General features: G+C 34.3%; 1 protein-coding gene across 1 annotated transcript; it reads left to right on the top strand.

The window, feature by feature from the left end:
- The first annotated feature begins 5,393 nt into the window (after positions 1-5,393).
- LOC124370172 lies at positions 5,394-9,131 on the top strand. Its single transcript, XM_046828468.1, has 2 exons — positions 5,394-7,126; positions 7,461-9,131. Exons 1-2 carry the CDS (start codon positions 6,920-6,922, stop codon positions 9,087-9,089), a joined length of 1,836 nt encoding a protein of 611 aa, XP_046684424.1. The 5' UTR covers positions 5,394-6,919; the 3' UTR covers positions 9,090-9,131.
- Positions 9,132-16,237: the final 7,106 nt, after the last annotated feature.

Here is a 16,237-nt window from a genome sequence, read left to right as displayed (position 1 = left end):
GAATTTTTAAATAAAAATATGTAACTTTCATTGCTATTAAAAAGGATTACGTGGATTTATACCGGGCTCATTTAGGAAGTTGTATAATGAACTCCATGCCTGGCTATTTTCCTGAGTGATTTTGAAAAAGAAAGCGGAATTATCTCAGGCTTCCAGCTTATTGATGTTTTTAGTTGCAACCATATAATCCTGTATTGTACTGACTTCTTACATGAAAATATTGTTTTAAAATACACAATTGTACAGTATCCAAAGAGCTTGATTAATTTTTATTCCAAAAATGTTTTTATAAATAGTGGATTTTTAAAAACTTAAAAACTACATTTTAATTAGCAAAAACAGTTGAAAATTAATAATTCAACTTCAATGTTGCTATTACATACTTATATTTAAAAACTGTAACACAAAATTGTGTTTAGTGCAAACCAGACCTTTTAAAAAACAACGATTCAATTATTAACGTGCCTCAAGCAGGTTTATTGTAAACTGACAAACTGAAATTATACCTGCGCCCTTACACTCGTTTTTTCTTTTATTTTTTTAATTATTTTTAGCTGTCCGCCAACAATGCATTTATTTTTCATCTACATTACTTTGGTAGCACCGATTTGCCACTTAACTAAGCAGTGCTTTTTGTTTATTTATTAAATGTTATTATTGTCTTGTAAAAAGCTTACAATATATATTTTTAATTTCTCCGATTATAATTTATGATAGTGTAGATTAAGGAACATATCTAATGATTTACCGTTGATAATAAATAAATGAGTAAATATTAACATTTAAATGTTATTAACAGGAAAAACCTTTGTTAGCTTTTATAAAGACGTATAATAACTTTTATATGAATCCACATTATCTTTTTTTTAAATATAATTGTAATTCATTATATCTAATCAGATATATTAAAAAAGATTCATTTAACTGTATTGTGTATTCTATTTTTTTTTTGTTCAGTAGATTATATGATACGGAAGAATATACAAGAAACTCTATTTACACACTATGTTAAAGAGAGGTTTAAAAGCTAAAAATATTTTTTTACTATCCAACAAAGAGGGATAAGTAACGCTGCACGAAACTAGTATTGTGGATGGAACATGAACGTGTTTCTCCCGCAACACTTCCGACAACGATTTTATTTAATACAACTAAAAACAAAGGTTCTACTTGCACACAAAATATGAACTTTTCGATTCGTCAGTAAACATTTAAGTGTGTGGCTTCTTTTCCGGACTGCGAATACACACATACCTTATATAAATGAATTAAGCGTTAAAAAGTAAGGATTTTGCATATAATAAATTGCATATTTTCCATTTTAACCCATTAGTTACACCGTAGTGTCCGGAACCAAAGTCCGACACTCGACACGGCAGCCATCCCCCCCCGAGCTTCGCAAAACTGTCAAAACAACCCCTCCTCCCGCCTCTTCAGAATCTACCTGACCTATACAAAAAACCACAAGAGAGTGCAGTTGAGGGAGGAGCCTATTTTGCCCGTGACCTTGGAGCGGCCAACGAGAACTGAGCGACGTTGCCAAACTTGTTCCCCGCTGTAACCACAAGCCGCGCGAGTCCAGCGTTCTTAAAATACTTAACCGTTACGCTCGAAAGAAATGTTAGAGCTGTCTTGAATTAATTAACTACGTATTACAAAATGTAATTTTACGGTCATTAAAAAAAAGTACATCTCTGTAGCTTATTTCCATGTTGAGTTAAATGGATTGAAATAAATTATTGTATTATATTACTCATATACGAAGATCGTAGGATTAAAATCTTTAGCCGAAATATAAATTAAAAAGAAAATATAAAAATACAGCAAAAACGGTTATTTCCCGTATTTAACAGTTAGATAACGCCATTATCACTGTTATATAGTAAGGCATTACATGTTTGCATAGTATAATCATGTTATGTTAAATGGATTTTCAATTTGGTAAGAAAGTTATCAAATACATCTGAAATATATGTTCTTTTCCATAAATATACTTATTCAGTACATAACAGTGGAAATTGTTGCCGCAACGGTTTTGTTACGCACTTCGGTTCTCATAAATTTATAACCATTTGAAAGCATTTTTCCTACCTGGCTATTAATAGTCTTGAATCTGTGATATGTAAAATTGTTTTCACACGTGGGTGATTTAAATATTTAAACTGGCCATAGTTGAAAAATCATACAGCACAAGTATTTTTATAATATGAACGCACTTTCTTATAAAATTCTAAAGTAACGGTTTTCTATAACATCCAATGAAATTTGAACACAGTACATAATAGATGATGTCAGACGAGTGAAAATGTGGAGGAAACGGGTGAAATACCTGTAAACAAAAGCCGCACCAGCCAGCAGTGGTGGTAATACCAGACGGATGAGTCATACTGTTTCCAAGAAACAGCCCCTTCCTCCTTCCGGTCTCTGACCGTCAGTCAGTGCCTATTGTCGCTTAATCAGTGGCGGTTGAAAATACTGCATTCTCTTCAATTCCAGTACACGTATATTATTTTGTGCTGAATTTTACTGTTGATGAACGTTTTCGTGTTTTTAAGTGTTGTTTATTGGTAGCTATTATAAGTGTACCGATTATTTTCTGTGTAGTGTCAGTAAATTGTAATATACTTGTTATTGTGATTCCTTATTTGGACAAAATGGAGTGTGATGATGTTTGTTCAAGTGCACAGCCATCCGGAAGTAAGAGCGGTAGTGGAAAACCCCTACGTAGTGGAGAACGACGTATTATTTACAACGTTTACAACTTTTTCAAAAAACTGTCGTTGACAAATTTCTGAGAAATCTAAACTTTAAGCAAAGTGGTACAACTGTGTGCTGAGGCCTGCGGTGTAAGTGAAAGAACCGTTAACAAAATAAGTAAAGAAGCTAAGCTGTCCGAAGAAGATGGACCTTCATCATCAGAAATTAAGTTTTCAACGCCAGGAAAACAAAGAAGTCGAAAATCAAAAATAACAGGCTTTGATGACTTTGAAAAAGATGTTTTGAGACGAACTGTCCTTTCGTACTACGACAGAGAGGAATTTCCCACATCAAAAAGAATCACGCAGGACCTCAAACAAAAACTTGATTACAACGGATCGGTAACTTCAACAAATAGATTATTAAGGCATGTTGGTTTCAGGTATAAGAAAACCAATGATGGTAGAAAGTTTTTATTGGAACGAAATGATATTGTAGCGGCTCGTTTAAAATTTTTGAGAACTATGCAAGAGCTTAGAGAATCTGGTGATTGTAGGCCCATATATTACCTCGATGAAACATGGGTTAATGAAAACCATACTCGAAAATACATATGGCAGGATATGACTGAGTCTGGTGGACTAAAGGTTCCTCTCGGCAAAGGTAGAAGATTAATAATTTGTCATGTCGGTTCGGCAAAAGTTGGGTTTTTGCAAGAATGTAAGTGGGTTTTTCGGTCTAAGACATCATCCAGTTCGGACTATCACGATGAAATGAACGCTGAATCGTTTAGAAAATGGTTTACAAAATTGCTATGCATTTTGTAAGAAGGCTCGATCATCGTTATGGACAATGCTCCATACCAATCAGTACTCGCCGAGAAAATTCCAAATTCATCGTGGAGAAAGGAAGAGATTCAAAATTGGCTGTCTTGAAAAAACATACAATACTGTATGAAAGAAACGAAACAAGAAATTATAATGAGGGTTCTCCCATATAAAACCCAACAAAAAACTTATGAACTCGACGTATTAGCCAATGAAATGGGACATACAGTTGTCAGGCTCCCTCCTTATCACTGCCAGTACAATCCCATTAAAATGGTATGGGCTCAAGTGAAGGGAGAGGTAGCACGTAATAATAAGACATTTAAAATAACCGACGTTGAGAAACTTGTTCATGGTGCTCTGGACAAAGTGACTAAAGAAGACTGGCAATCAAGAGTTCAACACGCCTTGCAGCAAGCTGATTTTGAAAAGGAATGTATCCGCACAAGTGTTGTAGAGCAAATAATTATAAACTTAGCAGACAATTCTGACACGAGTAGCAGTGAGGCAGAAAGTGAAAATGAAGAAGACTCCGAGGTTTTGGCTACGATATTGCCGCCTGAGAGGGAATAAATAATATACAAGTGCAAAGGTAAGAATATTATTAAGCCAATCATGCTTTTAACTTATTTCATTATAAAATAGTAGGCCCTAAAAGTTATTTAGTGGAAAATTGGATTATTTCATCATTTAAAAATATAATTGTTCGATAATTTTAAAATTGATTATATTGTTATATTTTTTTAATTATTTTTAATCAAGCAACACGTCATGCAGTGTCCAATATAAGCAACATGTATATTAATTTTGTGTGTGTTTAGTAATCGTTTAAAATCACTGAAAAGATTGTTGTATCGTGTGGAAATAAGCAAGTACTTTACTCTGACTAACTGACGGGACGATTTGTTTGTTTTAATCGATAGTTAGTTTGTAATAACATTAATAAACTATACACGTAATTTAAATATAATATAACAAACTGTCAACGCATTTTAAATATTGTTTTTCAGTTATACTGATAAGTTTTAAATGTTCAGTATCAGTGTTAGTTGTGACAGCGCAGCGGTTTACCAGCCAGTGGCAACGTCGCGCAGGCCAGTCCATTCTATTGGTCGCCGCCAACTGCACTCTCTGGTGGTTCCTTGTATAGTTATAAATTTCTTGATTTCTAAATAAATATATCGAATCCATTCATACAACCATTAGTGCAACTGTCTAATTACAACTCGCCATTTGCGCAACATTGTCCAGTGGCTTATTTTTTCAATGCCTTATATTATGGGAGAAAGGAGATAATAAATCCAGTACCAACGCATTGGTAGGCATGTAGTCAACCGAAAATTCGTTACTGAAAGCAGTTCAATTCGACCTCCCAAGATTATTAGTAAAATGACGCTAACGGTACAAACATTCTAAATTAACGAAATCAAAAGGTTAAAGTAAAAATTTTCTTGTTAATTTAGGTTTTTAGTACTATGTACAAAGCCTTTAAAAGTCCTCAAGTTGCACACCTGATTTTCTTCTTTATTTTTTTGTCAAATCTCATCTGTTTGGTTTTTTACATTAACATAACCTCAAAAACAAACACTGTCAACCTGAGTTTACTTGTTTGTGAGTTCAGAGCTGTTACAGATATATCAACTTCAAAAGTGATCATTAAAAGTACTCAAGTTGCACACCTGATTTTCTTCTTTATTTTTTGTCAAATCTCATCTGTTTGGTTTTTTACATTAACATAACCTCAAAAACAAACACTGTCAACCTGAGTTTACTTGTTTGTGAGTTCAGAGCTGTTACAAATATATCAACTTCAAAAGTGATCATTAAAAGTCCTCAAGTTGCACACCTGATTTTCTTCTTTTTTTTGTTAAATCTCATCTGTTTGGTTTTTTACATTAACATAACCTCAAAAACAAACACTGTCAACCTGAGTTTACTTGTTTGTGAGTTCAGAGCTGTTACAGATATATCAACTTCAAAAGTGATCATTAAAAGTCCTCAAGTTGCACACCAGATTTTATTCTTTATTTTTTTGTCAAATCTCATCTGTTTGGTTTTTTACATTAACATAACCTCAAAAACAAACACTGTCAACCTGAGTTTACTTGTTTGTGAGTTCAGAGCTGTTACAGATATATCAACTTCTAAAGTAATCACTGGTGTCCCGTACGGAACCAAAAAGTTGGAAAAGTTAACTTCCTGAGAAAACTAACCAAGACAAATTCATCAAACCCTCCAAAAGTGAAGTCATCAATATACTTGTACAAACAATAGTCTTTCAAACTCAGTATTTTTATATGAAACAGTAGTTCCGTACGGGACATTTGTATTGTGGTTCCAAAAGTCACATTAAATGTATGTTTAAATGTTTTACAGCCAAATTTCAATAAGAGCTGTGCAGGCTGCGGATAATGACTGCGTCGTCGATGTTAGTGTTGGTGTCTGTGACCTGGGAATCATTTTGCTGGCCGTGTCTTTCCTGGGTAGGCTTATTGCAGCTGTAACCGACATCCACGCGGGCGGAGCTGCGGGCGACCGCTATTTATAATAATGTCATCGTATACTTTTAGCGATATCAGTAACTATACGCTATTTTTAGTCTTTTGTTATATTTATCTTAATCTTATGTTTATCCCGGCTGTGGGCGTATTAGTAATTGTCTTTGCAATTTGCAACAGGTTACGACCTACTTTCCATTGATTTTTGAGCTTAGAAGGCATGAAACTATATAAGGACTGGGAACGAAACTCTTTCATCAAGTGAGCTTCAGTTGTGTGACTACTCGTATAGATGAAATGAATTAGGGGAGACCGGGGCAAGTTGACGACCGGGGCAAGACGACGAATGGTTAGTTTCTCAAATTAGTTGCTAGGTAGTAGCACCGGTCGAATGTCAGTAGCGCTCCACACGGATGGCCTCTGAAATAACTGGCAGTGAAGACAAGTTCGCCATTGTGTGTGTTGTTACAGCGGCTTGTTGTTTTTGGAGTGCGTTTTTGTAACTTTCGGCCTTTGCATCGTAAGGTTTATTGAATACGCAGGTAAGATATGTTAATTTTCAATATTACCTATATTTACCTTATGTATTAGGCTACTCATAAATACCATGTTTGTTTATATTTATCTTAAACTTAATGCCAATAAAATTTACCTACTCTATTACGGCCGCTCGGGGCAAGATGACGTGGGGCAAGATGGCGTGTTCGTCATCTTGCCCCGGTTAATTTTACTGGTGCAAAGCTGAAACTTTTAAGAAGTATGGTTATGCATACAATTTTGATTTAAGTAAACTAATAACTGACGACACTGTGAGACTTAACCACTTATTTAAAAAAAATTTAATCTACACTTTTGTTTAACAATTTTACTTTAGAATTGAATTTTTATTAATTTAATATGCGGGTACAGATTTTTAGTTTTACTTTGGTTCCAGAGATGGTGAGAAACTACAAAAAGACTTCCTCTAGAGGAGAGTGGGAAAAAACCAACATGGATACTGCTTTCACAGAGGTCAAGGAGGGAAGAATGACTTGCTTGGGAGCAGCGAGAACTTACAATGTTCCAGAGGCAACACTTCGACGCCGACTGAAAAAGAACGTTTCGGTAACTATTTTCACCTACACCTTGCACCACGTTTATATTTACAACTTGTTTTAAGTTAAATTATTTACCACCTTGTTTTTGATATTAAAACAAAATTTACTTTGGTATAACAACTTCTCACGTTACAAAGACAAGACTATAATCCGTACCCCAGCTTTTTACGCAAATACACATAACATTTTCATTTACTTCATCACAACATTTCTAAGCAACCTACAACGATTATTATTTACATTTTCCAAACCTTAAAAAGTACCAAACTTTAAAATAATGAAATAAAATAAATATAAATTTTTTACCTTTCCTGCTCCCCTTAAACAAGTTTTTTTTTTAGGATATGCCTGTCCATGGAGGAAGATATAGAGAAGTATTCAATGAAGAGCAGCTCCAAGATTTACACAACTATTTGACGGTAATGGACCAAATGTTTTTTGGAATGACCAAGTTGCAGTGCAGAAAACTCGTTTTTGAATACGCAGAACACTTAGGGATTTCTCATCCGTTTAATAAAGAAACTAAAATGGCTGGTGAGGATTGGCTGGCTACCTTTATGAAAAAACACAACTTTAGTATGCGTAAGCCAGAAGCAACATCTGTTGCAAGAGCAATGGGTTTCAACAAACCTAGTGTTGATAAATTTTTCTCCATTTTGAAGGAAGTGCGAGAAAAACACAATTTTCCCGCTGCTAATATCTACAATGCAGATGAATCAGGACTATCTACTGTGCCCAATAAATTACCTAAGGTAATTTCACCAAAAGGAAGTAGAAGAGTTTCTAAAGTTGTGTCTGGGGAGAGAGGCAGGAACGTCACTATTATTTGTTGCATCAATGCTACGGGAACTTACCTACCCCCTTTTTTGGTATTTGCCAGAAAGCGAATGCGACCTGAACTCATGGAAAGAGCTCCACCAGGTAGTGTGGGCCACTGCAGCGATAATGGCTGGAGCAACGGAGAGTTGTTCGTAAAGTTTTTGAACCACTTTATCCTCAATGCAAAACCCACAGTTGATTCTCCTATCCTGCTACTTGTCGATAATCACAGAACCCACATAACCCTAGAGGCAATCAACTTATGCAGAGATAACCATATTGTTATGGTTGGATTTCCTCCTCATACAACACACCGTCTTCAGCCCTTGGACGTTTCATTCTTTGGTTCGCTGAAAACCTTTTACAGTCAAGCTTGTGACAACTTCATGGTCAATAATCCAGGACAGACCATCAGTGACTTTAAAATTGGTGAGCTTTTGACCATTGCTTATTTCAAGGCTGCAACTGTTGGCAATGCCGTTAGTGGGTTCAGGTCCACAGGAATAGAACCTTATAATCCACTTGTATTCGACGAACATGACTTTGCTGCATCACAAACAACTGATCAGAACCTGGATGTAGGCCTAGACCCTAGCTATAATGAAGATGAAAATCCTACTATCCAATCAACAACATCAAATACAACAGAAACTCCAGGTGAACCTGAAGAAGAAACCATTGAGCTGAGTGAACGCCAAGAAACAGTAGGCCTAGTAGACTGTGCCCCAATCCCGGTAAAGAAGAATACAAGTGTCTTCGACTTTAAGCCTTTACCTAAAGGTAAACCAAAGGATAAGAAAAGAAAAGTTCAGAAGTTAAGTTCTAGTATTATAACAAGCACGCCAGTAAAAATGTGTTTGGAAGTAAAGCAAGAAATGAAGGATGAAAAAGAGCGCTTAAAAAAGAAAAGAGAAGAGCTTCGAGCTTCAAAGGTTTCAAAGAAACTCAAGTTTGGACCCTACAAAAAACGTCCTAGGTGTATGAACACAGCTTCTACTTCAAAAGGCAGTGAAGTTAGATGTCCTGGGTGTGAAGAAAAATACTCCGATCCTCCAGTTGAAGAGTGGATCCAGTGTTCCAAGTGCAGTGAATGGTGGCACGAGAATTGTACAAGCTACGAAGGTGGGGAATTTGTTTGTGACTACTGCTAGTTTGTCAGTTTTTGTACATAAATAAAAATGACTAGCAGCCTTTTCTTTTACAAAGTAGCGTGTTTATTTAAACCTCCATAACATTCGTCATCTTGCCCCTATGCAAAAGTCATCTTGCCCCGGGGGTGGGGCAAGATGACATTTTTGCATTGTTTCATAAGAACTAAAATTTACAAACAAAAAATTGATATTATGATAATTAAAAAAAAATTAAATGTAGGTAAAGACTTATACTTAACTCTTATGTATCGTAAGACTTTTATTTTTATCACAATATTTTATTAAAAATATTTATTCCTTAACGTCGTCAACTTGCCCCGGTCTCCCCTACAACCGAAAATTCAATTTAATCTCCAACTAGAGGGGCTATTTGAGGAAAACCTTCTGATACTTTTTCTGAATCTTCACAATTCATCTGGTTTTTTCTTCATCTTTTTTTCTTCTATTTTCTTGTTCCCTCCTCTTTCTTCGCTTCTGAATATTTATGCATATTTACTGGAATTACTATCTAAAAAGGCTTATGAAATTGTAGATAGTACAAAGTTATAATACGTATACAAATGAAAAAATGAACTAAACAACGCAAAAGTTTTAACATTTTACTAATTATGTATTTAACTATCAGGGTCGGCAAATTGAGTGACACCACCTTATATATACAGACTTTAACGAGGAAAATAAATCTCCAAAGATTGTACTTCCACAATGAGTATTTACTGCGATATTGACTGTAAATAAAAAGACGTTAATAAAACGCGAATATAACGATAACTGGAAAGTTAGATACTTGTTTATATATTAGTATTTGATAAGAGAAAATTTAACTTTTTAGTAATTTTCCTCCCTCGACCGTTTTACAGAACACAGTGACTGAACTGTGAACAAAATGTGTTGCGCAGTTTCTGGTATTACTTACACTATAACACAAAATCACTGTTTTCTGCCGCAGAACCCCCAATTTCGGAAATTGCTCCGCCAAAGGCGTGTGATATGCTTTAGGCTCTCCGGATATACCAATCAAACCAAACTCGCCGTCGTAATTGACATTGGCAGTAGGCTAGGGGGCCTGCCAAACCAAACCTCCCCGTTGTGATCGACTCTGGCAGTAGGCTAGGGCACCTGCCTAAACAAAACTCACCGTCGTAATTGACATTGGCAGTAGGCTAGGGAACCTGCCAAAACAAAACTCCCCGTCGTGTTTGACTAGGTAGTAGGCTAGAGGGACTGCCAAAACAAAACTCCTCATCGATGTAAATAAGTTTCCTGTAAATACATGGTCTCCATGTCTCCCCGTGGCGAGACTGGATATGTCATGCTTACATTTAAAGCATTGACAAACTAACGGGCAAACAACAGTTTCAACAACAATAAGTTATTACCAAAATATAAATGTAATATAATAACATTTATATTACAAATAGTAATAAGTAATAACAAACCAGTTATTACCAATATAATAAATAGTTGTTATTACCAAACCATTTGTCACAAGTATATACACAACTAAATATACAAATTTGTACACGATATGAGTAAACATAATTAATCAACGATACCTGTAATTCTGTTAATAGTATATGGTCTCCGTGTTTGCCGGCATCCCCGTGGCGAGACTAGATACGTTAAGCTTGCATTTCAAGCATTGACAAACTAACGGGCAAAAAACAGTTTATCGACTATAAGTTGCTAGCAAATAATTTGACACAAGTATATGTACCACTACATCTTTATGCGAGAACAATATTAGTTAATGTGGCAATAATATATGGTCTCAATGAGACTGAATAAACCACGCAAAAATTTTAACCTTACGGACCAGTAAATATTTCTAATTGCAAACGAAATTGTTCCACTAAGAGGTATCAACTTTAACAACAGAATTTTCTAAATATTTTGAAGTATTATCCGGACTCTCTGTATTGAGACCGGCTATATACTATTGTAAGAAGCATTGGACAACCACGGTACAAAAACAAAAGTTTTGCCTCAAATTGCTATTTATCTGATTTCTTTTATTCCAACGGCCTATATGTTTCTCTTTAATTGCCCATATTTTTAACTTGAGGCGAGACATGATAAACCATTTATTATTTCCAGCTTTCTCGGCATTGCCTTACTTCTAATTTACTTATTATATTATTTAATATTTGCTTGCTTATCTGTGACGATAACAAATAGAGGATACTAAATAAAGACGTGTTTTTTATCAACGCTCAAATAGAATAATTTAAATCACAAATTCCTAATAAGCTCCCAACCTCGTGTAACATTAAATACATCATCCGCTAACCAACGTACGATTAAGTTTTCTCACCTACAGTTATTAAGGATGAACCTTATTACAACCACGAACATGTTATTCAATAATTAGATATATGTGACTATCTAGGAAAGTCTCAATAACGTGCGTATACGATGTCGAACTATATGTGCTCATACTTACCTAGGTTTTGAAACTGCAATAGCCTTACAAGACAATTTCTCTTATATTAATTGGCTTATGGCAAATATATTTTTTAATACACGTTAATGAATCTGCGATATATCTTTTGCCTCAATTTAGAACACATTAATAAACATCTGGTCAAGTTAACCCTTGCTGTGTAAATGACACTTAATCTTAGTTTCTTGATTTACAATTCTTTTGGTGAGTTTTTCTTCAGATCAAACTAATTTTCTTTATTCATGAAACTACAACAAACAGAGCAAAATCTTGTCCCTTTATTGCCTTAATCGGTGTTAACCCTTGAAACTAAGTGCCCGCACGATATCTCGAGAACTGATTGACCTGTGGAAATGAAATTTTTGCACATTATTTACTCCCAAGATAATTTATATCCCAAGATATGACATAATCGTATCAAAAATAATTAAGGAAAAATGCCTGCAAGACTAATATTTCTTTTAAAAGCTCGCCTAGATTCCTCATCGAATGCTCGGACTTAACCTGTTCCCGAAATACGCTTATCCTCGAATTTGCGAGCACCCCAATTAGGGGCCTGGGGGCGTAGCCCCCAGCGAGCCGAAGGCGAGTATGTATTTATCTTGTCAGAAAATGGAAAACAAAGAAAGAAATAAAAAATATTTTGAAAAGTTACGATTGGATCCTCAGCGACTTGCTGCACACCGGGAAAAGGAGAGGCAACGTATTACAGCCATAAGAGCTAAGGAGAGAGATCTTCTTAAAGATAGGCCAGATATCTTAGATAATATAAGAAAATCAGAAACTTTAAGGAAACGAAAACAAAGAGAGCGGAAAAGGTTGGCTAAATTGGGTGAAGACTTAAATTGTCCTAATGTAGGCTCTTCAGAACTTGGCTCATATAAAAGACCTCAGAGCTTAGGAAAGGCTGTGAAAAGGATTAAGAAAATGTTACCAGAGAGTCCCTCCAAGAAGCGCGCTCTAGTCAGAAAACTGATTTTAGAATACCCAAATTTGATATCGACTCTCATAAATGTAAAACTAAACTTTCTGATGCTGTAAAGCAAACTGTCAAGAATATTTTTACTAGATATGATATAAGCTACCAAGCTCCTGGAAAAAGGGATACAAAGTCAATAAGGATACTGTAACAAATAAAAGAATTACTGAGCAAAAAAGGTTTCTTGTAATGTCCATCAAAGAAGCCTACCAACAGCTCATTAAAGAAACAGGCATGCATCAAGTGACAAAGACCACATTTTATAAACTGCGACCTAAATATGTCCTTTTAGTTAGTGATACACCACATACAGTATGTCTGTGTAAATATCATGGAAATTTTAACTATCTGTTTGAATATTTGCATAGCAATAAAATACTCAACAAGGATCTTGTACAAAATGGTAAAGAATTATTGAGAAAACTGGTTTGCAGCTTAAACCAAGAAAATTGTATGTTAGGAACTTGTTCCCAGTGCAAAAATGTGGCTGAAAATGAACTTCAACATGTGTTAACATGTGATGATTATGATGAAGGGAAAAAATAGTCTGGAAACAATGGATAGACATTGAAAATAGGCCGAAAGAAGTTGAGCACAGCGGTACTGTTAAGGATGTAATATGTGAAATAAAAAACAATTGCCTACATTTAGAGTTCATTGCTATGTTAAAAATGTGCAATCAGAAGAATTTGAAACAAGGAAACTCGAAAATGATCCAAAGTTAGGAATTCTGCAGATTGATTTTGTAGAAAACTTTTCTCTCGTTTCACAGGATGAGATCCAGTCTGCACATTGGTCTCATCAACAGGTAACCTTATTTACAGCTTGTGTTTGGACTGGTACTGAAACAACTTCATACACCATAGTGAGTGATGACCTATCACATCAAAAACTGAGCATTAACGTTTTTCTGTATAAACTAGTTGAGACATTCTAAAGGGGTTCCCTAATGTAGAAAAACTCTTTAATCTTTTCTGATGGTCCCTGTTCTCAATTTAAAAACAAATACACAGCTTCACTATTGTGTTCACTGCAAAATGATTTTGACTGGTTGTTTTTCGCAACTTCACATGGAAAAGGCTCTGTTGATGCGATAGGGGGAGCCATAAAGCACCGAATATGGATCAAAATGAGGTCAATAAAAAGAATAATCTCAAATCCTTTTGAGTTTTATGAATGCGCCAAAGAAGAAATAAAAGGAACACATATATTCTTTGTGTCTGAAGAAGATGTAAAACATCATGCACAGGAAATGGAGAAAAAATGGGCAGACATAAAGTCAATTCCTGAAATTCGGCAATGCCATTACTTTATGCCGTACGACTCTACAAGTATACTTGTTGCACGGACTGCAAAATCATTAATGAGAAAATACAATATTTCCAAAGCGGAAGAAGACCTCTCAAGGCAGCCCCGCCTACGCTATGAGGATGTCTATTCTTCGAATTTCTGATGATGAGGAAATTTGTACACCTACTATACTACCAAATGGTGATGAAGAGATAGCAATGGGGTCATGGGTTGCAGTGGTATATGACAGCCAATGGTATCCAGGTAATGGTTGTTTATTTTAAATAGTGTTTAATATTTTTTAATAAATTACTTACTTAATTGATGATTGATACCTAGCCTGAGAGGTTACAGGAATTCAGAACTTCTAAAAAATTACATGCCTAGATATTAATATTAAGGCAAATTTTGTAACAATTGTACATTACAATTTAATTATTTTACACGGATCGTTGAAAAGAAATCGGAGCAAGACATAGCGGTCTCCTTAATGGCTAGACTCGGTCAAACATTCTTTTGGCCATCAAGGCCAGATATCCAAACACTTCATCATGGAAATATAATGTGCAAGATCAAGGAGCCACCACACCCAGTGTCAAATCCTCATTTTGAAATCAACGGAATACGCCTATACGATGAGATTTTCAAAAAATTAAATGTTTAGTTTTAACCTAATATTTAGAACTTATTCCTGTTTTGTAGTGTTCTCAAGAAATGTGTTCTTTAGATTGTTGAGTATTAACCATTAAACAGAGCTGTAATTAACAGGTATCAACCTCTTAAAATACAAAAACGTTTGTCATGTAAAACGTCACGATATTGAATAATTTAAAATGATATTTATATAACAGGGCCTAAGTTACTAAATAGCAGCATTATGATTTTAACTAAGTTGAGTACATAGTTTTGTAAGTACATTTTTAGCCTACATTTTTTTGTTTTGTTTTTTGTTACAGCATCGTTAAAACTTCAAGTAGGTAGAATTACTTTATTGATAAATTTGCATAAATATTTCGGTTAATTTAAGGAAAACTATTGTATTAAGTTAAATAAATGTATTCCACATTGATCAGAGTCTATTTTTATTACTAAACAAATTAGTACAGTGACTGTTAAGGATCCTTCACACATGTCAAATACGGAACACGTATGCGTCCCGTACGGAACTGCTCATTTGATATTTTCAAATGAAATATTAAACAAAATAAAATTTCTGAAAAAATTGAAATCTTAGGAATTTAAGTGTAACAGTAGTAAATGTTTAAAACCATCACAGAGTTTTGGAATTGATGCTTATGATGCACAAGAGGTGAGTAAAAAGTTGTCCCGTACGGAACATTGGATCAAACCATTATTAAACTGAAACTACTTACGTTAGGCCTTTGAAATTAATTGAGCAAAGTAATCTGATTATTTTTTACCTAAGTTTATTTAATTTACGGCTTTCAATTCCTTGATTAAAAAATTTTAGCAAGTTTAGTCTTGCAATATACAGTCCAAGTGTCCCGTACGGAACCTGGAATGACTGCGAACATATACTCATATATGATCTTAAACTGAATTTGTCAGTTACAGTAATATAATATAATTAGGAAAATGTTGTATTTATCAATGATGTCACGTGCTATGTTAGGTATTTAAGTCAGGTAGTTGTCATTAAAATGTCATAATTCTATAATTATGTTTTTGGTTAAATATTTATCCTCAATATTTACTCCAATAAATTATATAAATTAGTGTAATTGTAATTGTATCATAAATCTGTATATTCGTAGCATTAGAGATCAGTAGGCATAATTATTTTCATTATATGTATTACATAAATATTTTTGTAATATAAGTGTAATATTTCTTACATAAATATAAGTGTTTAAAATTGTGAACTAAACATATACTCATATATGATCTTAAACTGAATTTATCAGTTACAGTAATATAATATAATTAGGAATGTCACGTGCCATGTTAGGTATTTAAGTCAGGTAGGTTGTCATTGATTTTGTCATATTTCAAAATTATGTTTCTGGTTGATTATTTACTCGCAAGTTTCTTTTTTAATCCCCTTAGTTTATTACAGCTATTACGTAACTCTTATTACAGATTTTGTAGCGTAATTATTAATTTATTTACTGCCAATATAATACTCCACATTATAATATGTTGCTTTTGCCCTATTAATTTGAATATATTCCAATAGCACAAAAAATATATTTAACGTCGTTTTAAGCCTATATGCAAAATATGATGAAATTATGACATTTTATTCGTTGTGCACCATCTCACAGTTTGTAAAGTGTCTTTGGAGTTATAAAGAAAGTTCAATATAATATAATTTCTATGTTTTGCAGATATGTTCGGATATAAAACGATTCATTAATTCGTAATACATAATTGAAATCAGAACCGTTCCGAACTGAGGTCGCTATCAGCCGCATG

This window comes from Homalodisca vitripennis, unplaced genomic scaffold (assembly GCF_021130785.1).
Source record: "Homalodisca vitripennis isolate AUS2020 unplaced genomic scaffold, UT_GWSS_2.1 ScUCBcl_64;HRSCAF=893, whole genome shotgun sequence".
NCBI lineage: Eukaryota > Metazoa > Arthropoda > Insecta > Hemiptera > Cicadellidae > Homalodisca > Homalodisca vitripennis.
The sequence above is the reverse complement of the archived record's forward strand: the minus strand, read 5'-3'. Positions and strand labels throughout refer to the sequence as shown.